The sequence below is a fragment of the Cydia pomonella genome, chromosome 2, assembly GCF_033807575.1.
Source record: "Cydia pomonella isolate Wapato2018A chromosome 2, ilCydPomo1, whole genome shotgun sequence".
Lineage (NCBI taxonomy): Eukaryota > Metazoa > Arthropoda > Insecta > Lepidoptera > Tortricidae > Cydia > Cydia pomonella.
In genome coordinates this window covers 2,029,890-2,054,434 of record NC_084704.1, presented here as the reverse complement: position 1 = coordinate 2,054,434, position 24,545 = coordinate 2,029,890, and the positions used below count along the sequence as shown (strand labels likewise).

General features: G+C 37.1%; 1 protein-coding gene across 2 annotated transcripts in view; it reads right to left on the bottom strand.

Annotated features, from left to right (window-relative positions):
- LOC133531040 (venom serine protease Bi-VSP-like) overlaps window positions 1–24,216 on the bottom strand; it is a 28,370-nt gene extending 4,154 nt beyond the window's left edge. Inside the window, exons 1-5 of one of the 2 annotated variants that reach the window (XM_061869131.1) lie at window positions 23,976–24,216; window positions 16,420–17,736; window positions 10,312–10,469; window positions 6,780–6,996; window positions 6,377–6,518 (exon numbers count right to left, since the gene is read on the bottom strand). In XM_061869131.1, the coding sequence (XP_061725115.1) occupies window positions 6,377–6,518; window positions 6,780–6,996; window positions 10,312–10,469; window positions 16,420–17,736; window positions 23,976–24,036 (1,895 nt within the window). In that variant the 5' untranslated portion in view covers window positions 24,037–24,216. The remainder of the gene's footprint in view (window positions 1–6,376; window positions 6,519–6,779; window positions 6,997–10,311; window positions 10,470–16,419; window positions 17,737–23,975) is intronic. The other variant, XM_061869139.1, reaches the window with a different exon arrangement.
- Window positions 24,217–24,545: the final 329 nt, after the last annotated feature.

Below are 24,545 nucleotides of genomic sequence, written 5' to 3'. Positions count from 1 at the left end.
TAAGTATGGAGTGTGGAATTAAAAGGAGTTAAGGCACTGGTCCCACCGCCGGCTACAAACTATAAGCGAGTGAAACTATAAACTACAAACTAGTGGGCGAGCGGCGAGAAGCGAGTATAGTTTTACTAGTTTAGACGCTGAGCTATAAGCGAGTGTTTGCGTGCGACGGGCGATTACTCGCTCCACTAGCTCAGCCGGGTGGCCCAGCATAAAGGTAAAAAACTTAAGAGGGCCCTATTCGCCAATGACTGCATTCTTTTCTGAAATAATTAATTTCTTGCATCCAACATTTTCTTGTCATTATTTTTAAAATATCTTTTTTTTTCTTCCGTCTCTTCAAAATTGCCACTGCCACTACACACACGCTTTTATAAAATACATCATCATCGTCATCCGAACTGGACAACAAAGATAGTTCATATGATTGTTTTAAATTCATTGTAAATACGTGCACTCGCATCCACCTCATAAGGTAAAATGATCGGTCTGATCGCCAAGCAGGCACCGGCGAGTACCGCTGAGCTAGTTTTATAGTCGATAGCTTTTATCGCGGCGGTCAACTAGAAAACAGTGGTCCCACCGCCAACTATCAGCGAGCTCGGCTATCAACTAGTAAAATTATGTACTAGAAACAGTTGACAATCAGCGGGCGGCTAGTAAACATTGTATGGAATTATCGCTTACTCGCCGGGCGGTGGGAGAGTGTCTTCGCCGGCGGTGTGAACAAGCCAGCTATGAACTATAAATATATATCTCTCTCTTTTATTTACACGAAATCGATTATCTTTTGTTCGTTTCTTGAGCTAGAAAATAGCCGATAGTTCATAGCTTACTCGCTCGCGGTGGGACCAGTGCCTAAATCTCTTATGGTAGAACTGTTGCAAAAGTATCCAACTGTCAGCTATAAATAATAGTTCCAAATATCTCCAGAGTAGCGCTAGAGTAGCTAAGAACCTAGGCGTTATTGACGGAATGAAGTGCGCTGTCTATGATTTTTTTCGCAAGTATTCTAGGTATTGTAGCGCCATCTATTTAAGGTTTTTTGATGACACTTTTTGGTACATGGAGATTCCACTCCTAACTTAACAACCCTTAAAAAAAATTAACAACCCGTGTAAGGTGTGGTGCTAGGTACCATTTTTGTAATTAATATTACGTATCATTTTGTCCATCTATAGGCTTTTGATATGTGTGTCGGCTTTGTTACGTAACGTAACCAGCCACTTAACAGAGATAAAGGCGAACAAATAACCATATGCACCGTGTATTTACATATAAACCGGTCAGAGAATCTGCCGACGGGCCTTGGAGAGACAATAAAATTGTACCTATTTTTATTGTACGTTTGTGGTTTTGCAACAGAAGCTAGAGAATACGCTAAAAATAATTTTTAGAAGTATTTTGTTTAAATAAATAAATATAATGGAACAATCTTACAGAAAACGAGCTAGCCTCAGAGTAGACTTGTGTTGTGTGTACTTGTGTTATACTAGGCGACGATAAATACTTATAAAAACCGGCCAAGAGCATGTCGGGCCACGCTCAGTGTAGGGTTCCGTAGTTACTCTTCCGTCACAATAAGCTAAATAAGCTTAAAGTATAGTAAATTGTTAACCAAGGGATGAAACGGTACCTTTCACGCGCGTTAAACAAATAGGCAAATTTGCATAATCAGTACCTAAAGTAAGTCTTTTTACTATGGGAGAAACTTTTTGCGATAACTCAAAAACAGCTAAACTGATCATGTCCGCTATAGTTTTTATTTAATGTCTTTCGTAAGCTCTACTTCCACGATTTTTTTCATATTTTTTGGACCTATAGTTCAAAAGTTAGAGGGGGGGGACACATTTTTTTTCTCTTTCGGAGCGATTATCTCCGAATATATTCACTTTCTCAAAAAATGTTTGTTGAAGACCTCCATTAGTTTTGAAAGACCTTTCCAACGATACCCCACACTGTAGGGTTGAAGCAAAAAAAAAAACACCCCCACTTTACGTGTAGGGGAGGTACCCTCAAAAAAAATATTTTTTTATATTTTAATGTATGACTTTGTCGGCTTTATTAATTTATATATCCATGCCGAATTTCAGCTTTCTAGCACTAACGACCACGGAGCAAAGCCTCGGACAGACAGACAGACTGACAGACAGACGGACATGGCGAAACTATAAGGGTTCCTAGTTGACTACGGAACCCTAAAAATGATGAACACGCATATAAATGCGCTTACAAGGTTCTGAAGCTGAGACCTGCTGCTTCGTAGGCAGTCACTGTCAGTAGGCCGTAATTTTTTATTGATCAAATATACATAAAACACACGAACAAGAAGTTTGAAAATACAATTAAAATTTGAAGATACAATTAATACCTTTAAATTAAACCTTAAAGAGGCCGTTAGGTTAGTTTACATGTAAGGCAAATTCGAGGTTTATTTCCGCCTCCTCAACTTAGCGCTTTCTCGGTTGCATCCTAAAGGAATCCGCAGCCCACTTTGAAAATATATTCAGTCCCCAGTTTTTCCGAAATTTACGGCCATCTGACCAACAAATAAGTTTTTGGCAAATTTTAATTTTTGGCACCAGCCTTTATCGCTGACTGTGTACTTTTCCTTCCACAGGCAACTAATACTCATCGAAGAAATTATTAAAAAACCCCAGACACAATTAAGTTGCGTTGTTTTGTAACAAAGTTCATATAGCCACCTCCTGTCTCCATCATCAGGTCAGTTTGATGGTACTATAATATTGTATTGTCACCCGACTATGCAAATTTTCAGCTTATATTGGAACTCGGGAAGTGGGCCAAATTTAACTTGCAAGATTTACAAACGTACATATGTAGTTCATTGCAAGTTAAGTAAAAGCTTCTAAAAAGGGGAGACTACGCCTTATTGGGTTTTGTCCAGTTTTCTCGCAAATGTTTTCCCTAAAGAGACTAGTAAATAGCATCAATAGATACACCCAAGGCCAAAAGTATGGAAACAAGGTTGTTTTCTTTAATATCTCATGTTTCTGTCTTTATTTTATAATTGTAACCTAAAATTTACATTAAGCAACCACAAACCCATTAAAAATACTCGCTAAATATCAAAACATCCTAAAAATAAAATAAAAAATAGGAAAAAGTAAGATCATTATACCCTTTTAATAAAATTGCTTTGAAAAATGTTGAACTGGCAAATATCATAGCCGCAACTTGAGTAATTTGAGTAATTTACTTTTAAAAAGTTCTACTTTTATATTTACCATTTTGTTTTTAATTAGTATATATTACATCGATTAAAAAATCACACTTTTCTATTAAAATATAAGCTTGTTTCTATACTTTTGTTCTGGAGTGTATTTCGTATGATCAAATAACATTATTCAGGAAAGTCCCACGCCTTAACCGCTGGCGTTACCTTGGCTATTAACGCGTGTTTGGATTAATAAAAAGTCTACCTACTCAGATAATTTGTGGTTGCATACAAAAACAGTACCGGAAGGGAAGCAGACTACAATGCCGCGTAAACATTGTTTTCATTAAATTTAATGTGAGGGGTCGAGACGAAAGTGGTAGACCCGTGCGAAATTGCCTTTTCGTACAAAAGTAATCCTCATTTTCCTATCCGGATATTCACATTATTGGAAATACTTTTTGACACAATTTGTTGTAAGTATATCAACCACAGTTATGCCAATGTGTATTTTTTTCGAATCTTTAATTATTATAAGATTTAGGACATTTAATATTTTGTATGAAATCTGTTCTTCGCTCTTAATTTTTACGATCGTAAAAAAATCAAAAAAAGTCAAACATAGAGGCATAGCTATGGTTAATATACATCAAATCATGTAAAAATATTTTCCAAAATGTCAATATCCAGGGAGGAAAATGGGGACTACGTATGTATGTATTTCTCTTATGGTAACAGATGTGCAAGTTGCGGAAATTTCAATAAATTTTTAACAGAAAATTAATGAAAGGAAGGAAGGAAGGTTAATCTTTCTCTCTATCTAAATCTAATTCTAAACTGCATTCGATATCACTCAATCTCACGTGAACCATAATTACTATATCTCATTTAATACCATTCATCACTAGAATCATTACATTTTATAATTTGACGGAACTGGAAAATTCCTAGTTTTCTTATTTGGTATTTAAGTTGTAATTTATATCGCAATGCTTCCGTCTGCCCTTCAGAAGAAACGATTTGTAATACAATATGACAATCGCAATATACCACTTATATCTAACATATGGTGAGGAAAATTGTTGTATGTGCGTTGCATTTAAGTGCAGATTTTTATTATTAAAAAGATTACTGAACGTATATTTTCTGTCCTATTAATTCGTGCACTATCTGCTGATGCCTGGGTTGTTTTGGCTTTGTCTCCATTTCGTATTTACTGAAGCTTTTGAGCTATCACCTGTCATCTATCGCAGTAAATTCTCCTTGTTTTTCGGTAGTAACTGATAATTTTAAGTAAGAACGAATGTTGAGGCCCCCAAACAACAATACACATAAGACAGAGTTCCTCGTGCTCAACGATGTGCACTGAGGAAGATCTCCCGAGGGCTAGTGGCAGAGCATAGACAAACAACATTTAGTTATAAGAAGTTTTAGAATAAAATGTAAGTAACCTAAAAAAAATAAAAAACAGAGTTTAGTTTAGAGTTCGAGATATTCGAGAAATTAATATTTTCATACTATAAATGATACGGCTAATCATAGTCTTTTTGGTACATTTAGTTTTGAATTAATATATATACCTATATTTACCTACCTACGTTTTTAAGGTTTTATAAAACTAAACTCTAACATTACATTTTAATCGAAGGTTCATAGAAGTTCATGTTGATATGTAATAAGTCATATTTTTTGCATTTGTACTCATTCCGTGAACACACAATGGAGCTGTTTACATAGTAATGAGGTTTGTTACGAAATCGCGGCTGATTTTTTCAAATTGCGTTTTTAGGGTTGCGTAGCCAAATGGCAAAAAACGGAACCCTTATGGATTCGTCATGTCCGTCTGTCTGTCCGTTTATGTCACAGCCACTTTTTTCCGAAACTATAAGAACTATAATGTTCAAACTTGGTAAGTAGATGTATTTTATGAACTGCATTAAGATTTTCACACAAAAATAGAAAAAAAAAACAATTAATTTTGGGGGTTCCCCATACTTAGAACTGAAACTCAATTTTTTTTTTATCAAACCCAAACGCTTGGGATATCTATGGATAGGTCTTCAAAAATGATATTGAGGTTTCTGTCATTTTTTCTAAACTGAATAGTTTGCGCGAGAGACACTTCCAAAGTGGTAAACCCCCCCCCCCCCCCCCCCCTGTAACTTCTAAAATAAGAGAATGATAAAACAAAAAAAAAATGATATACATTACCATGCAAACTTCCACCGAAAATTGGTTTGAACGAGATCAAGTAAGTAGTTTTTTAATACGTCATAAATGGTACGAAACCCTTCATGGGCGAGTCCGACTCGCACTTGGCCGCTTTTTATATTTGTCACTGCGATCAGAACTCCGTAGAATGACAAGCAAAATTATTTGTTAGGTGCTAGTTCACAAGGTTGAATATTTAACAAATTGATTGGTTTCGCTTTGGTTCATGGGAAAAATATAGGTAATAATAGAATGACGCGTATATTTATATAAATTCCTAAATTAGGCAAAAATAAGCTGCGTACGTAACGTAGTAGGTATTATGATAGTAATATATCAGTTGATGATTCACACGCTTTACTATTATTGTGTACAAATGAAAAATAGAAAAACCGGACAAGTGTGTGTCGGGTCAAGCATAACGGAGGTTATATATTCGTACGATATAAAAGTCATACCAGCAAATTGGTGTCTATTTCCCTTACTTCCTTTTGATAAGAAGAGAAGATTATTGGAAAAAACTCATTAAATAGATCAACCTCATGCTTCAAATAATTTTTTGGGAAAGTTTTTATTAAGCTTTATATTTTTGTTTTCATAGTTTTTATACGCCCGGTTAAAAGTTATAGAACATTAAAAAGTATTCACTTCATGACACACGGACAGTTGCACGGACGAACAGACGACATGACGAAACTATAAGGATTTCTTTTATGGAAAATGGAACCTAAATAAGGATCGAAATTCCTGTTGAAACTCGAGAAATATCTGTGAAAGCAATCGGCTAATAAATACATGTTCAAAATGGCGGCCACTTTTTCCCATTTGAGGCCATCTTATCCCTTATTCAGGTGTAGAGAGTTTAGGGTTGAAACGCACATTTGACTCCCCTAAGTCGCACGCGTCCTTATGTCACTCATAGGATAAAGAAACCGCGTTCCATCAGGCAGGCTGCATTGTTTTCCACTCATAGTTTAAAAAAAAACTCACAGATCATTTTCCCTGGTATGTATGCAATGGGCAGCCGTTAAAACGTGGCGGGCAGATATGAGCGATCCTCCGCAGAGCCAGCGTGCGCCGGCTCCTGCGCGCCGCTCCTTGTAGCCCAGCAGCGCCATCCAGGGGAAGTCACCTGGAACAAGAGAAGTGTTGAGGTGCTCAATGGTCATTCAACTAATCATCGGCAGATTTGGGTGATAAAAATTCCAACCACACCAGGGGCCCGGTGTATTAAACCTTGTAACTATGTAGTAAACTGAACTGACCAAGGACTCCAATGCTGGAACCATACTACCGTCCTCTACATTCGCGGCAGATGGCTCAACCACTAGGCCACCCGAGTCATGGCGTGTGTGTTAATTTTCACCTCCTAACTCATCTTCATTTTACTTACCCAACTTAGCAGGAATGCCTCCAACAACCCTGCTGAAAGACGCATTGCTGACTCCACACACCGGGGCCTCTGGTAACGTCACTGCTTCTAACTGCGGCTCCAGTTCTTTAGGCGCTGGGCTCGGAGTAGGCTCTGTCGGCGGGGTGGGCGCTGGAGTAGGCTCGGTGGAGGGAAGAGGGGGTGGACCGGTTGGTATGCCGGGGCGAGGGCAACAGACCTGCGGAAAAATTAGACTCCTATAATTCGATTTTTTTAATAATTTATTTTCAAGGGTTATAAACTCAAGTAACATTGGTCCACGGATTTATAAACAGAATAATCCTTTGTTGTTTTTATTCGACATAGGTATTAACTTTCAACAGTGTAAGCTCCATACAACGTCACTCGATATAACGATCCTACAACGTCAACATTTGTTGGCTATATTACTTAGTTGATTTACTTTAATATGAATTTCTCTCTATATTAAAAAAACCGGCCCCTTGAGTGTCGCTGTATAGAGTTTACACGCCGGTGGTCCCTGACAAAACGTTTTTTAGGGTTCCGTAGCCAAATGGTATAAAACGGAACCCTTATAGTTTCGCCATGTCCGTCTGTCTGTCTGTCTGTCTGTCTGTCCGAGGCTTTGCTCCGTGGTCGTTAGTGCTAGAAAGCTGAAATTTGGCATGGATATATAAATCAATAAAGCCGACAAAGTCGTATAATAAAATCTAAAAATTTAATTTTTTTTGGGGTACCTCCCCTACACGTAAAGTGGGGGTGAATTTTTTTTTTCGCTTCAACCCTAGAGTGTGGGGTATCGTTGGAAAGGTCTTTCAAAACTAATGGGGGTTTTCAAGAAACATTTTTTGATAAAGTGAATATATTTGGAGATAATCGCTCCGAAAGAAAAAAAAATGTGTCCCCCCCCTCTAAGATTTGAACCATAGGTCCAAAAAATATGAAAAAAATCGTGGAAGTAGAGCTTAAGAAAGACATTAAACGAAAACTATAGCGGACATGATCAGTTTAGCTGTTTTTGAGTTATCGCAAAAAGTTTTCCCTTCATAGTAAAAAGACTTATTTTAATTAGGTACTGATTATGCAAATTTGCCTATTTGTTTAACTCAGGTGAAAGGTACCGTCATCCCTTTCATCCCTTGGTTAACAATTTACTATACTTTAAGCTCCAGTTTAGCTTATTGTGACGGAAGAGTAACTACGGAACCCTACACTGAGCGTGGCCCGACATGCTCTTGGCCGGTTATTTAATTGTGAGATCACTTATCACTGAAAAATTATGAACCAATGAACTACAATTTACGTTCCTATTGTTATTCAATTTAGGATTTACATTGGACAATTATAGCGTAGGTAGTATAATTTACCCATATCGATTTTAAGTTAATCGAAAATATATATGTACGAAGTTTTAATGTTTGTGAGGAACAACTTGCCATCGTTTTCGAAAGTAAACGTCTCTGGCAAGGTGATTCGCTCAACAGGACATCTTAGAACCGTCCCGCGTCGCATGGCACTTGCAGGGAAAAACCCGCGTGTCATCGGTCCAACTTACTACGAGCGACTACCCCAAGACTTAAAAGACGAGCCCTCTAATGAAAAATTTAAGAGCCGTTTGAGAAACTTTTTATTGGATAACCCATTGTATTCTATAAAAGAGTTTTATGACATTACCAATTAGATTTATTTAAATAGTAAGCATATTGTCGACATCTGTATTTTAAGATTTACTATAATTTACTTCTTTGTTAGCTTAATAACGACCCTAATGGTGACATTATTTCTTAGGCTGACATTATTTCTGTATCTGTAACTATTTATTTTCTACCTTAATGACGACCCGTTCTTGGTGAATTTATTTATCCAATTGAAATTTAAAAACTTTAGTCATTTTAAATTAATTATTAATTGTCACATGTTTTTCCTATGTATATAAAGTAAGACAAACCGACAATCACAATATAAATTCCTAAGAATTTACCACGCGTAGCTTTAAGTGAAATTGTATATTGTGAGATAAATAAATCATATCATATCATATCATATCATATGAAAGATAGATACTTACCTACTTATTTATAATTTTTTTTATACTACGTCGGTGGCAAACAAGCATACGGCCTGCCTGATGGTAAGCAGTCTCCGTAGCCTATGTACGCCTGCAACTCCAGAGGAGTTACATGCGCGTTGCCGACCCTAAACCTGCCCCCCCTCGTTGAGCTCTGGCAACCTTACTCACCGACAGGAACACAACACTATGAGTAGGGTCTAGTGTTATTTGGCTGCTGTATAATCTCTGAATTGTACTTGTGTAAGAGTGCAATTATTAAGTATACTAAAATTAATTCAAAATATTGTGATATCCCGTAATGGCACTTTCTAGGTAAGGTTATCGGTACCATTCTACTAATAGCCACTGATATATGTACAGATGTGTCCGTTAGATCTATCTGGTAAGGTCCGACCGAAACCGGATTTTTTGCCCAATCTGAAATCGAAACTAAAGTTTTTCTCTAGTTTCGGCCGGAACGGAACCTGTGGCTGAAACGTGATTTTTATGCCGACACCTGCCGAAACTGAGACCGAAACTTCGAACGGATACCACTGAATATTCAGTTTCGGCGAAGCCGAAAGGTTCGGCAGCTTGTTGGCCGAAACCAAACCTTCGGCTGAAACATGATTTCATGCCGAAACCTACCTAAATCGAAACTTCCGGTCGCAGCAGATATGTAATTGTGTATATCCTAGCTATTGATTTATGCTTAAATTTTAGTTGACTTGCATGACATTTAAATGTACGTATAACTGACATCAGTACCCCTAGTGTAATTTTAGTCGATAGCGAAACGTGACGTACGCGTTTGCGTTAAGTCTCATTTTGTATGGGTTTTTGAACAGCGCGCCAAGCGGGACGTTTTGGAAAGTCAAAAATCTCATACAAAATGACACTTAACGCAAACGTGTACGTCACGTTTCGCTGTCGAAAATATTTACACTAGGGGTACTGGTCTCCCGCGATACAGGCCTATCCTAGTGCGGGTACTCCTGGACACTATGTCGGCAACCTAGCTATTCACCAACTCCTAAAAACAATTGATATTTACTTTTTCTGTGTCCTTTCTTGTGCAATAAACATATTTTTATCTTTATCTTTAAAATGTCTGCTCACGTAGCTAAGCTTACCTTTATCTTTATCTTTAAGATGTCTGCTCACATAGCTAAGCTTACCACAGCATATTTGGCAGTGGTCTTAATAAGACATGAGCGATCTTACCTTTGGATTATTTCCCTGGTCGCCACAGTGTGCTTGTAATAGCCGCAACGCGTTAAGTTCGCTCCTCAACTCCTGAATCAGCTTCAGGTAGGGTTGGTATTCATTTTAATATGACATTAGAGATATTACCTTGGGATTATTTCTCTGGACGCCACAGTGTGCTTGTAATAGCCGCAACGCGTTAGGGTCGCTCCTCAACTCCTGAATCAGCCTCAGGTAGGGTTGGTATTCATTTTAATGTGACAGTAGAGATATTACCTTGGGATTATTTCCCTGGAAGCCACAATGCGCTTGACGTAACAGCCGCAACGCATTAGGGTTGCTCCTCGACTCCTGAATCAGCTTCAAGTAGGGTTGGCAATCAGTGACTGAGATACAGCTGCCCACCTCATTGTCTACGGTTGTACAGGTTTCCTCTGCAAGTAAAATAAAGTTTTTAGCTAAAACAGCTCTGAAAAATATACTTTTGGCTTCTAACCGTGAGTAATAGTTGCTTGTCATGTTATCGTAAAGTCAAGTTGTTTTTAATACGTTTGTTTATTTTCACGCTGTAGTTCCTATATTCTCACTACTGAGGTAGAAAGTTATTTGCAGGTTCTACTTTTTAAGAGCTTGGCTATTCTCACGTTTCTAAGTAGTAATCACTTCCTTTGGTTGAGATTGAGAATCTTTCCCTAGCTTGGGACTCAAAATAAAACGGCGTGCTATAGACCGCTTAAGGTGCTTTATTATGTTCATTCTGATGATCTATTTTAATAAGTAACACAATCTAATTTAAATTAAACCCAAGCCTTGATCCATGCACGACTTATACCTTCGTTATTGGTTAGGGGTAAACAAATAAACAGCCATCGCATATTGCTTAAGGATGCTTAACCCGCCACCTTATTAATAGTCGTAAAATAATAGGTATAGTTAATTAATTTAGAGTGAAATACTTAAAATTTCACTCTAAAATCTTTCTGCTTGGTTCACAGTTCACATTGGTGGCCAAAATGAGAGGCTACAGGCCATTAAAACTCTTTAGTTGGAAAAAGCAATGAAAAGCGCTGATGTTGTCTTATTTATAGAAGGCAGTCAGGACCAGGGATCGGAAACCGGTATTTTTTGTATGGGAACGAAAACGGTATTTTTTCGTTCTTTGTTAATTACTTCATTTCTAATTAGGCAATCTAATAATACGAAGTCGTTATCTGTACCCCTAGTGTAAATAAAGTCTCATTTTGTATTGGATTTAGAAAGAGCGCGCCAAGCGGGACGTTTTGGAAATTCAAAATCCTATACAAAATGAGACTTAACGCAAACGCGTTCGTCACGTTATGATGTCGATAAAATTTACACTAGGGGTACTGAAAACACAACTGAGTCCTACATTTAGAGTATAAAATAAACCGAAATATATGGTTATTTCGATGTTTTTGTAAAAAACCGGTTCTGATCCCTGGTCAGGACAATGGGTGGTACACTAGTGTTGTAGAGCTGGCAATGCGCTCAAAATAGGAATGTAAACGATCTGGGACTGTACCCTTAGTGTAAATTTAGTCGATATCGTAACGTGACGTACGCTGTTGCGTTGTATCATATGGGATTTTGAGTTTTCAAAACGTCCCGCTTGGCGCACTGTTTCTGAATCACATACAAAATACTGATACCCATAAATAATAGTTAGACTGATGTTACTTAGTGATGCTGATGTGATACGACTTTACAAACTTTGAACTGTATAATACAGGACACTGTGTGACATAGGCTCATCAGCTAAATAGCTGCTCGCCTATAATTATATAATAATAACCAGTAGGCGTTCTACATGACATTAAAGTTCTCCAAGGGGCCTCTACGTGTTGGATCTATATCCCCACGCAAGCCTATCAAAAGACCGGGATTTATAGGCCCGTGAAATCCAAGGAGATACAATAATAATAATAAAATGAGACTTAACGCAAACGCGTAGTTACGTCACGTTTCGCTATCGAGTAAATTTTAGGGGTACTGTAGTCAAAATGGTAATGTGGACGAGTTAGGAAGGTGACGATTTAGGAATTGTATGCTGACGACATAGCATTCTTGATGATTCAAAAAGGTGACGAAATAGGATTGTGGACGAATCGTTCCTGAGCCAATCGTAGGACCTAAAACGAATTCATTTGGCACACAAGTCACACTGGTTCACCTTGTTCGTCAGGTTTTTATTCGCTCGACGACATTTAAATAAGCGTTATCATATCATGGACTCAAAATAATTAAAATACCGTCCGATATGTTAAAAGTTACTATGAAACACGTATAAAGATTAGACCTTTTGGTGTAGGCACTATAAGTGTTGTTTTTGGCGCATTTTAATTGTTGTTTTGAAGTTTTTCGAATGCTTTGGAGTATAAATAAGAATTATGATATTTGTGAAGGTTGTTTGAATGTTTAAACGTATCCAATTTGGTGTAATAATGTCCTATAATATTTATTTATTTATAGGGAGCGTGCATGAACTGTAGGAGGCAGCACAGGAGCCGTGCTAGGCGTAAATGTGATGTTTATTGTTCCGATGTAGCCCACAAGATGGCAGAACCTATTATGCACAAGAAAACATGTGACGTGTGAATGTTCATAATGTTTATTGTTCCGATTCAGGCCACGAGATGGCAGATCCTCCAACGCGCACGGTCCCTATAGGGTAACATCTTTGTAAACCCGTATTTAGCAAATAAATAAAATACATATTTAACATATTACCCCCTTATTCATAAACGTGTACTAAAGTTACGAAGCCGCTAATAATCTTTTGTCCCTTTCCGACGTATAGGCATGATGGAAAGTGACTAACGATTGTTAGCGGCTTCGTAACTTTAGTACACGTTTATGAATAAGGGGGTTAATGTCATCATCACTTTAATATTGTGTTTGGAATAAAACAGAAACGTATACGTAAAGAGCGTCACAATATAAATTTTGATTTTCGCGATATACCCTCTGCACTCTGCCCCGGGGTTCAAATTTTCTTTTCGCTTTACCGTTGAATTTTGCCTACAGAGGGCCAATCGTACATCGACAAACACGAAACGAAAAAAAATTGTATCGGGATTACAGGTGCTAGGAAAAATCACCTGACAATCCATACAGTTTTGTTGACGACCAGTTTGGCCTAGTGGGTAGTGACCCCGCCTACGAAGCCGATGGTCCCGGGTTCAAATCCTGGTAAGGGCATTTATTCGTGTGATGAGCATGGATATTTGTTCCTGAGTCATGGGTGTTTTCTATGTATTTAAGTATTTATAAATATTTATATATTATATATATCGTTGTCTAAGTCAGGGATCGGAACCGGTTTTTTGCAAAAACATCGAAATAACCATATATTTCGGTTTATTTTATACTCAAAATGTAGGACACAGTTGTGTTTTTAGATAACGACTTCGTACGTATTATTAGATTGCCCGATTAGGAATGAAATAATTAACAAAGAACGAAAAAATACCGTTTTCGTTCCCATACAAAAAATACCGGTTTCCGATCCCTGGTCTAAGTACCCTCAACACAAGCCCTGTGGGACTTAGTCAATTTGTGTAATAATGTCCTATAATATTTATTATTGATTTATACCTACATACTGGATATAAACATTACCTACCTATTTAAGTTTCGACCTGCGTTTTCCATCAACGATTCTCATCTTGGCTAGGCGCCTGGTTCGATAGCCAAGGGGCCAGCAATCACGACTGACCGGTCTGTCAACGACACATGTTATGTTTACAAGTCATTGAGTAACAGAGCAACCTTGACCACCGCTCGTAAGGTCGCTCGGTCGTCAATGTCGACTCGCATCGATATGCACGATACATCCCACTTTAATTTAAATTGTAGTGCATATTGTACTAAGAGGTTGAATGAGACTATTCTATTTTTAAACTTTCAAAATATTTCTGACAAGAAAGTGGAATTAGTTGTTTAACCGCTCGTAATATTGATACCCGAGCAAGCGAAAGATTTCGCTCGTGGTTCGAAAAGTGGAATTTTGAGCATTGCAAGGGTATCAAGGCACAATAAGGAACTCACATACTTCTACCAGCCAACATAAGGACACAACTCAAAATTTGCATCAGATTACTTTACCTTACATGTGGATAAAATGCAGCTTTATCTACAGTTTTTTAACAATCAAGAGAGCCTTTTTAAGGTTAACTGGAAGCGATTCCTTAAAGGGATAAGCTCGCCTTTGTACTAATGATGAGTGATTTATTTCCTGTTTAGTTTTCATTTTTGTACAATAGAGTTTTTACTACTTCTACTACTTTACCAGCTGGTGTGGTGAATTTTTTTTACTACATCAGATTCTGATAAGTGACTTACAAAGTTAGAATAGGTATATAATTTGCTGTTGCTACATTAGATAGATAGATAGATATATAGAATACTCTTTATTGGCACACCTCAGTAAAAATATGCAAGAAAAATAAACAATTGATTAAATTTAGAGGCAGACAACAGGCGGTTTTATCGATAAAAAGCGATCTCTTCCAGACAACCTTTGGGCTACATTTAGGTTAGTTAATTATAGTCGTCCGATAGACAGTAAATTGAATATTTACTTAGATAACTCGTAAGAAATTAGAAGAACAATCACTGATAATAAAATTTACATCTAATTATATTATTAAGTATTTCAATAGATACGAGTATCTAGTGTGTGTTGGCACGGACAACATCAAAGTTCAATTTTAAACCTCAAAAATAAAAATAAGGAAGCATATTTATATGATTTTCACTAATAAATATCTTAGAATTATAAGACACATTATTTTTTAATGGATTTCCGGATTAGTGCACAGTCAATCTTTAGTTGTCCGTTACATTTCATTAAAACACCTATGTACGTAATATAATATTAAGCACGTCAGTATAGTTAACACCCCTGTAATGGAACAGGCACCAGAAATGGGATTGTATAGACAAATTCTGTGAAACAAGTATTTACCATCAGTTTTTAATCGCTGGCAACATTTTACCATAAACAAGAGCCAAAGAGCTGCTTAAGTTTAATTTTTCATTGATATTTGTTAGTTTGAAAGTTAATGGTGCCATACATCCCATGACTGGAGCAAAAAATCATTCTTTTAATCGGTTAATAATATTAAAACCAATTGCAGTAGCTTTCGTTAAATACATAGAAAACATAAAGGACGAATTGGACTTTCAACTTTTAAAGCATAAAGCGGTAGAAATTTTACAGATGTCGGTGAAATATCAAAAATAATCCAAATTTTCTCTTAAATGTCCCATAATTGGTGCCGTTAACATATAATTATAGTTCTTCATTTTAGTCTAACAAAAAAGGTAAACAATCTTGACGTGTATTTTTTTTTTGAAAATTATTGAAAAACACTTTTTATAAATTAGTTAAAAATATTACTTATGAAAGCCAAATAATGTAAAATAATCCTATATGAATTATAATTTTAGCATCTTTGCTGTGACGTATTTTCCACAAGTGTTTATTTAGTAAAAAGATACATTAAGGGGCTGTTAATACCTAAAGCGCGCACACTGTCTTTTTGTATCGGAGTAAATGAGATAGCACTGTCGCATGTTACGCAAGGGAATAATAAGAAAATTATTTAAATAAAAAAAAGTGGATTATTAGTGTAATATTTTACTCGTTAGCGGTTTAGATATAAATGTTTTGAAATTGTGATTTTAATTGCAGACCCATAAGTCAAAACAATAAAGAAATAGAACCGTTTAATTGTGATTTTAAGACCAATCTTTGCAATTATTTTCTATCGAGCCGATTTCGTTCAATCATGTATCGAGAACGACCACGGTCTTTGAAATATAATTAATATTAACATATATTTTTCTTACTTTCCTAATACAAATAGTCTTTCTTAAAAAACTGTTTAAGTAACATCAATTTCAAGGACATTGGGTGTTGACAACCCCTTAAGACACGCGTTTCTAATGCTAAAAAATCGAAATATAGTTGCATTGATTCAAGGAAAGATGTTTCGGGTAGGCACTGCTAAGCACTAAAATAATAAAATGAAATGTAATAAAAGATGGAAAGAGAAGCAATGATGATTATGAAATAAGAATTAAAGGTTATCAATGGTACCATATGATAAAGACGATTAAAACACTAATAGGAATCATGCTATCCAATATCCCTATTACACCAGCATCTATATAGGATGTTAAATCTAAATGTGTTCGTACCCAAGGGAAATTTTGAAACTATAGAGATTTGTTATTAGGTTCGCGTTAGCTATCATTTCTGATATTCCTCAACTGCCTCATTGGGATTTAACACCCCTATAACATATATGCAATCACCCGGTGTTAGTTTCCCATTTCTAATTAAGAAAAAAACATTACGGAAGATGCCGCTCGGTCCAAAGTTGAAATTGTTTCTTGAGTCCGCTGACACTGGAGTCAAGGGTGGCAGTGTTGTTTTTACCGATGCTGTAGTAGATTCAGTAGTTGAAGATTCTTCAGTAACTTTAGGAGTTTGCTCTGTAGCTTCAGTAAAAGCAGGAGTTTTATCCTTCTGTGAATCAGGGAATGCTACAGCGTTACTAGGCCCATTAAAGACAAAAGCATCTTCATTTGGCACCGTGTTCCCAGGTATCACAATAAGAGTGTCTTCATTTTGTTTGGCTTCTTTGGGTGCGTTTAAATTTATATCACTCTTTGGACTATCTTCAAACCCGCTTCTATCAGGGAAACCAACTGGGTTGGGCTCATTTTGAGGACTACTTTGGCTTGGCTGGTCTTGGAATCCATTTTGACTTGGTGGACTTTGAAAACCATTTTCATTGGTATTAGGGAATTCATTCTTTGGTGGTGCAGTAGGAAATCCAACCTGACTGGAATCAGGGAAACCATTCTGGCTCGGTGGATTTTGGAATCCATTTTGAGTTGGTGGATTTAGAAAGCCGTTTTCATTGGTATTAGGGAGTTCGTTCTTTGGTCCAGTAGGAAATCCAGCTTGACCGGAATCAGGGAAATCATTCGGGCTTGGCGGATTTTGGAATCCATTTTGACTTGGTAGACTTTGAAACCCGTTTTCATTGGTATTAGGGAATTCATTCTTTGGTGGTGCAGTAGGAAATCCAACTTGACTGGAATCAGGGAAACCATTTTGGCTTGGCGGATTTTGGAACCCATTTTGATTTGGTGGATTTTGAAAGCCGTTTTCATTGGTATTAGGGAATTCATTCTTTGTTGCAGTAGGAAAGCCAACTTGACTGGAATAAGGTAAACCATTTTGGCTAGGCGGATTTTGGAACCCATTTTGACTGGGTGGATTCTGGAAACTATTGCCATTAGTATTTATAGATTCGCCTTGTGGCGGTGGAGTATTAAAGCCAGTTGGACTTTGCGGATATTGGAAATTGTTTTGATTTACTGGATTCTGGAAGCCATATTGGTTTTCATCATAATATTGATTCTGGTTAGGTATCCCAAATTGATTCGGTCTACTGTATTCGTAATTTGGTCTGCCATAATCGTAATTTGGTCGGCTGTAGTCATATATGGGTCTGCCGTATTCGTCTGTGGGATTGCCATAGGGCGGATTGTTGTTGGAGTTCTGAGGCTGGATATGTAGAATATTCTGGATCCTGTGCCTTATTCTGGAAGGGTCTAGAAGACTTTGGCTGAACCCTCGGTTGTCTCGCGATGGGAAGAACCCTAGATGTAAGAATTCGGTACTTTAGACATTTAAGAGGTTGTGAAGAGTAGAATGTGTAGTTAATGTACAGAGAACTAAAATAAAGATAATCAGGAATATAGTTGGTATTATAAAATAAGAACATATAGAAATTCAAATTTAATAATTAAGTAGATTCAAAATACTGTTAAAGAAGGTGTCTATTTTTGAAATAAGTGATGAACTGATGAATAAAGAAGATGGGAGAAATGGATCATAAATGACCGACAAATATGCGGTTCAAATGAAGCAATTAGCTTTACGTCTCTTCTGTATATATACTAAAGTTAAGGGCCATTAACTTATTTTCCGATGGAACCCTTTTCCGCATAAAAGCTACTAAAAAAAAAACAATAATAATAATAATAATAAAATTCTTTATTGTGCACTACTAAAGAAAAACTCATATTACAAACAAAGACAGGACTAAAAAAAAAAACAACACACAACAAAACAATTTTTCCTTAAGATGCTGCAAATATTTTTTTTACTTTTGAAAGGAAAGTTTTCTCATATAAAATATACCTTTTTATTTTGATGATGATAACATATAACTTAGAGTATCGAAAGACAACCATTTATGTTTACGTTTTCATTTCATTTTCATTTTTCATTGGTGACCAATAAAGAATATTTGTTAATTAGGTATGTCAGTAACAAAAAATCGGTATCTACATTACGGACTTTTGTTAACGACCATTTTAGGTTCATATTATAAGTTTTGAGTAGTTTTTATTACCGCGTTGATTGTGTGTATTTTTGCACTTACAAAACAACTAAAGCCTGAGGTTGGTAATATGGTCCAGACGCGGAAACTACCTAATATAACTACTTCTACTATTATAAATCTGTCTGTGTTATATTGTATCCACAAACTTCATTTACATGTAATTGTTCTAGTCTTTAATTTTTAGGCTTACGTTGCCAAATAGCAAAAAACGGATCCCTTATGGATTTGTCATGTCTGTCTCTCTGCCTATGTCACAGCCATATTTTATGAAGGCCGCCAAGCTTAAGTGGGATCGGGAAGGGCATGTCTGCCGAATGCACCCGGAGGCTAATAAAAAAATATCTTTTAGATTTGCCACTAATCTAGTAATCTGTGGACGATGTTGTTGGTCACACACTACTATTTCTGTTACTCTAATTCCGTGCGGAAACCTTGCGTGTTACTGTTTTTGTCCCAAATAAATAAATAAAAATGTTCATGTCATATTTAATGTTTTTTAGAATGTCATTTTAAACTAACAGCTTAACTCCGATTGTATGCCGGACCCACACGAACCTATCGTCTGAATCATAATCGTAATGAAGCGTGCATACTGGCCAATTGCGAGCGAGTTGAAAGCGAGATCGCCGCTAGTCGCTACGAACTGACTGACACACTGGGATGGGGGTGAAATCGTTGCGCGCTCGCAACGATATCGTTGCGCACTCGCGGCAACCACGTTGCGCACTCGCGGCGAGACGTTGCGCGCTCGCGTTGGACTTGCTGCACGCTCGCCTCGCTCTCAACTCACACATAAATCGCCAGTGTGCCCGCGGCCTTAGACAATATTTAACGAAACCTCGGTAACTTTTATTTGACTATAATAAACAGCATACCGCATGGGGTTTTTGATGGTATTTTTTGCGCTAGTGCAGGTACCTACTACTTACCCGATCATTATTGCACAGGCGTTTGCGCAGATACCGGTATTTTCCTCAAATACTTGTATACACATTATGACTATGACGTAAACCAGTCTGACATAAAATAGTTGTTTTACCCTTGTAAAAAGGCAAGGGTAAAGTTGTTGTTTAACCCCTTGTACATATTGATATCTGAGCAAGCGAAACATTCCAAAATTGAAACAAGGGCGTAGCGAGTGGTTGGAAAAGGGGAATTTTGAGCGTTGCGAGGGTTTCAAGACAAGAGTGTTAAGGTGCCGTGGGATTAGAGAGCGGATTTTTGGAAAAATCGTACCGCTTTTTCACAATCACAATACGGTTGGCAAAAATTTACTATTTTTCTAGGGTTTTTTTTTCATCGATTCGAAACCTGATTGTTTGACTTTGGCTGATGATGAAATATGCTTATATTAATTATTTTTACATTAACAGTGGGTTATTATGTTGATTACGACTTTTAAAGGAAACTAACATTAACACTCATCAATAAATAGTCATCAATTGGAAGAAGTGGAAAAGTAAAAAGCATTAGTTCGCGAAACGAAATACAACTTTCCGCACGCTAAACAGCTACGTAAAGTAGCACTTTTTGAGCAACTGTATTAAAATATTATTTACAGTACATATGGGGCTACTTTATAGCACTAGTGCGAGAAGTAGCATATTACGTTACTGTGTCGAACATTTAAAGGGCCATATGTACTGTAAAACGTTGTACGATACATGTGCGAATAGGTAATTCGCAACTCGTGTCGATTTAAAACACTCCCTTCGGTCGTGTTTTAATTTATCGCCACTCGTTTCGAATTTCCTATTTTTCGCACTTGTATCGTAATGTACTATTTTTTTACAGCGAATAGGTAATTCGCAACTCGAATTTCCTATATTTCGCACTTGTAGCGCTATCGTAAAGTACTAATAACAAACATGTTCCGTAATACTATAGTCCAATACTAAAACTATGATACGCAAGTGCAATACGTAATGAAGAGAATTTAATAGAGGAGACCGAGGTTAGTTAAAACAAAGGTAGGTTGAAACAACGTCAATTTTGATACATCTATAACTTAAACTTCTTATAATTTTGGATAGTTAGATAACCGGGGGGTATGTCCTTAAACTACCGGGGGGTACGTCCAAAAGAGAGGTAAGGGCACTATGAACGTCATCTCGCTTTGTGTGGTAGGGCACAGCACAGCGGATGTCATTCCAGATCCACAGCAGAATCCAACTGGGGAAATGCAATCACCTTACAGAAAACCGCAGCCAAATAACACTAGACCCTACTCATAATGTTGTGTTCCTGCCAGTGAGTAAGGTTGCCAGAGCTCAACGAGAGTGCGGAGTGTCGTATACACGACTTTATTGAACATATATTAAAGAAATGTATACATATTTTTGGATATTTTTCGTATCGATATTTTCAGACGTGACTGTACCATGTAGGTAAGGACCAATTATTAATTATAATTACCTACTTGGCAGAGTCAGATCGAGATAAGTTGGCTACGATTTTGATAGCCTAGACAGTGCAAGTGTTATTTTAAACGTCATACATCTATGAAATTATGGCGTTTTTTTAAGAGGGAACTATACCACGTGCTCTCCATACAAAGAGAAAATGATTTTCCACTTCTAAATATTTTCAATTCTCCATGATTTTTAAGTTGTTATTGACGAATGAAGCTGTTCTTTCAAACACCAAATGCAACAGCATAACGGCTATGCTGAAACAGAGACGACTCCGTTGGCTAGGACACGTTCAAAGAATGGACCCTGACAGATTGCCACATGAAGTCATGTTCGGACAGATTGCCGACACTAAGAGACCAGTTGGTCGTCCCGACTCCATTTCAAGGATTCCTGTAAACGCGACATGAATGGCTTCAACATATCGGTTAACTGTTGGGAGGAACGTGCGGAGATGAGACCGGAGTGTCGTCGTAACCTGCGGGAAGGCATGGCAAAGCATGACGAGCTCTGGATGGATCACCTCAAGCAGACGCGAACTCCCATATCTGTGATCGATGCGGCAAGAAATTCCGATCGGCCATTGGTCTATACAGTCATCGCAGTCGATGAAGGCTGTAGACTACTTCCTCTTAATACCTCCTTATTCGCTGCAACTATCATCTGCAAAGATGCTGTGGCCAATGATGATATTGACACAATGAAAAACTAGGTTTATGAGCTTTTTTCAAAATTTGCAATACAATTTTTTTAAGCCAAACCTAGAATATATGTATTATGCTGAAACGATCGACATCAAAATCAAAGTGATTTGTTAAGATTTAGTTAGTGGAAACCGTTTTTCCCGAAATGGAATTTCATAGAAAAAGTACCGTTATTTCGTTATGATCGCATAGCTATTCTTCCCTATCAACACTTGCACAGGCCGGGCTATCAAAATCGCTGCCAAATTAGCTTGGTCTCACTCTAATAACTTGCTGAAGACTTATGTTTGTGATCCTTATAAGGAACACAAAATAAACATACAAACAATTAAATAAAAACAACAACAACAAAACGATTAAATATACATACAATTGGTACTATACAACGCACATTAGCAGGCTATCTTGTATTAATGCTTCAACAGACCTTGCGACAAATGGCATGCGGTTTTAGATGACTGCTGGCTAAGTAGGAGCAAATAATTCAATCGATCAATCAAATGCCGCAATGTATCGCAAATCCCAGGCGATTATCGGTGATGTTTGGAGAGGCTATCTTTAAAAGGCAAGGACTATGATTTCTGTACGTACCCAATAAGTAGGATATAAGTAGATAGTTATATTCCAACCTATTTATTTATTTATCATATGGCAAGTTTACACTGTGTTTTAAGTACTTACATTTTGGACCCGGGTACGTCCTTAAACTACGTCCAAAAGAGAGGTATGGGCATTGTGAATGTCATCTCGCTTTGTGTGGTAGGGCACAGCCAGTGGATGTCATTCCAGATCTAGAGCAGAGCCCAACTGAAGAAGTACACCAGGCACCTTACAGAAAACAGCAGCCAAATAACACTAGACCCTACTCATAGTGTTGTATTCCTGCCGGTGAGTAAGGTTGCCAGAGCTCAACGAGGGGGGGTGGGGGGGGGGTTTAGGGTCTGGAGACTGCTTACCATCAGGCGAACCGTATGCTTGTTTGCCACCGACGCAGTATTAAAAAAAAACATGTAAATCATTACTTAAATTTGGTTTTGTGAGCATATCGGAGCATAGTGATAAGTGATAACAGAGGTATCCACAGTGAGATTGGAATAGTAAGATGGCTGGAACAGTACAGTTCAGTTGCCAAGTTTTATTGCGCTTTTAGCACCGTTCCTACCTATAACTTTAGGTATTTAAATAAAAGTAAACAAAATCTACCTTCGAGTGGCTCCTTGAGCCAGTTTAGTTTAGGATAGATGAAAACATAACAAGATCAAATAATGTAGGTTAAAGTCAGGTCGTCCAGTGCAGTGGTTGGTTAACCAATAAATGTTATAACTACCCGAAAATAGATAAGTTGTTTGTTTGCTTTTATTTACCTAAAGATACAGAGTATATATCTTACCTACATTATAGGTAATTTCGGTTCGATCAGACGACTAAAATTGCTAATTTAAACAGTTGATATTTTTCGCGTCTACTCGTCTGACACTTTGACACTGACATACTGACATTTTGATTAACATAGTTTATTAACCTTTTAACCGCCGTAGTCTGATATGTAAGACATACAATATCCAGCTCATTTCGCCGCAGTCTGGTAAATAAGACAATACATCGTGTAACTTCGTACCGGTGATGACACGAGCACGCACGATGAAATATTCTAAGCAGTTAAAAGATTAAAACATCGTCGAGGTGGTCGTTACAACATTTGTTTGTAAACAAACGTAAAATTTTAATATGTACATAATAAGTAAGGTTTATTAATTTCCGCTACCGAAAGTTATCTTCAAGAGATCGCTTTTTAACGATAAGACAGTTGTTGTTTACCTTTGCTTGTGTTTCTGTTTTCTTTTATTTTCTTCTATTAAGTTGTGCAATAAAGAGAATTGTATTTGTAGACAGTATTTACCCAATTAAGTGCGCTATGTATATGTAAATATTCCTAGGATAAAAATTATTTATGATAAGAACAACAAATAGCAAAAAGGTTCAGTACTTTTATTTTAATTTTTTAAAATTACGGCCTATAACCTAACAAAATAATTTATGCAATTTAATTCAATCAAATATAAGGGGAAGTACCTATTTAGTTAGAATATAACACCGCCGGTTTACAGTTTTATTTTAGGTATATTATTATTAATTTTTTCTTTGTTTTGCGAATAATAATAAAGTATTGAGCATGTGCATCGTGAAATTTAATTGATTTGACGTACCTATTTTTATATTGCAAAGTCGATAAGTTTGAAAATAGAATTCAAAACCTGTGCCAAGACCTCTTCAATAACGGTGCTTTGAGAAGTTCTAGTTGAAATAACAGTTAGATAAGTTAGACTAATATTAGCCAAAGCTTTTCCCAAGCATTTAAAAGCTAGAAAACTCACCAAACTGACAAAACACTATTTGCACACACATAAACAAACACACACAGAGCAACTTCGCCATCGTACACTCCGTCTGGAGGTCTCGCCTCAACTAACCAACACTTGATAAAAAGTTCGGTAGAAAAACACGCACGCACAACTTTGAACTTTAATTGAAGGTTATGAAGTTAATTTTAAATTGTATACATAAATTGTCTGTCAAGACGGTTTGGTAGCCGTGAAGGTACTGAGGGACCGGAGGCTGGATCACGTATATATTGACCACTGGTCATTTTCGTATGACGCATTATGTGATAAAAGGTCTGCGGAGATTTGTGTTACGCGTCCGCTTGTAATTTCCTATTCTGGGCTATAGGGAGCGTGCATGAACTGTAGGAGGCAGCACAGGAGCCGTCAGATTTTTGGCGCGAGGCGTAAATGTGATGTTTATTGTTCAGATGTAGCCCAAAAGATGGCAGAACCTACTATGCACAAGAAAACACGTGACGTGTAAATATACATGTTTATGGTTCCGATTCAGGCCACAAGATGGCAGACCCTCCAACGCGCACGGTCCCTATAACCGCGAAA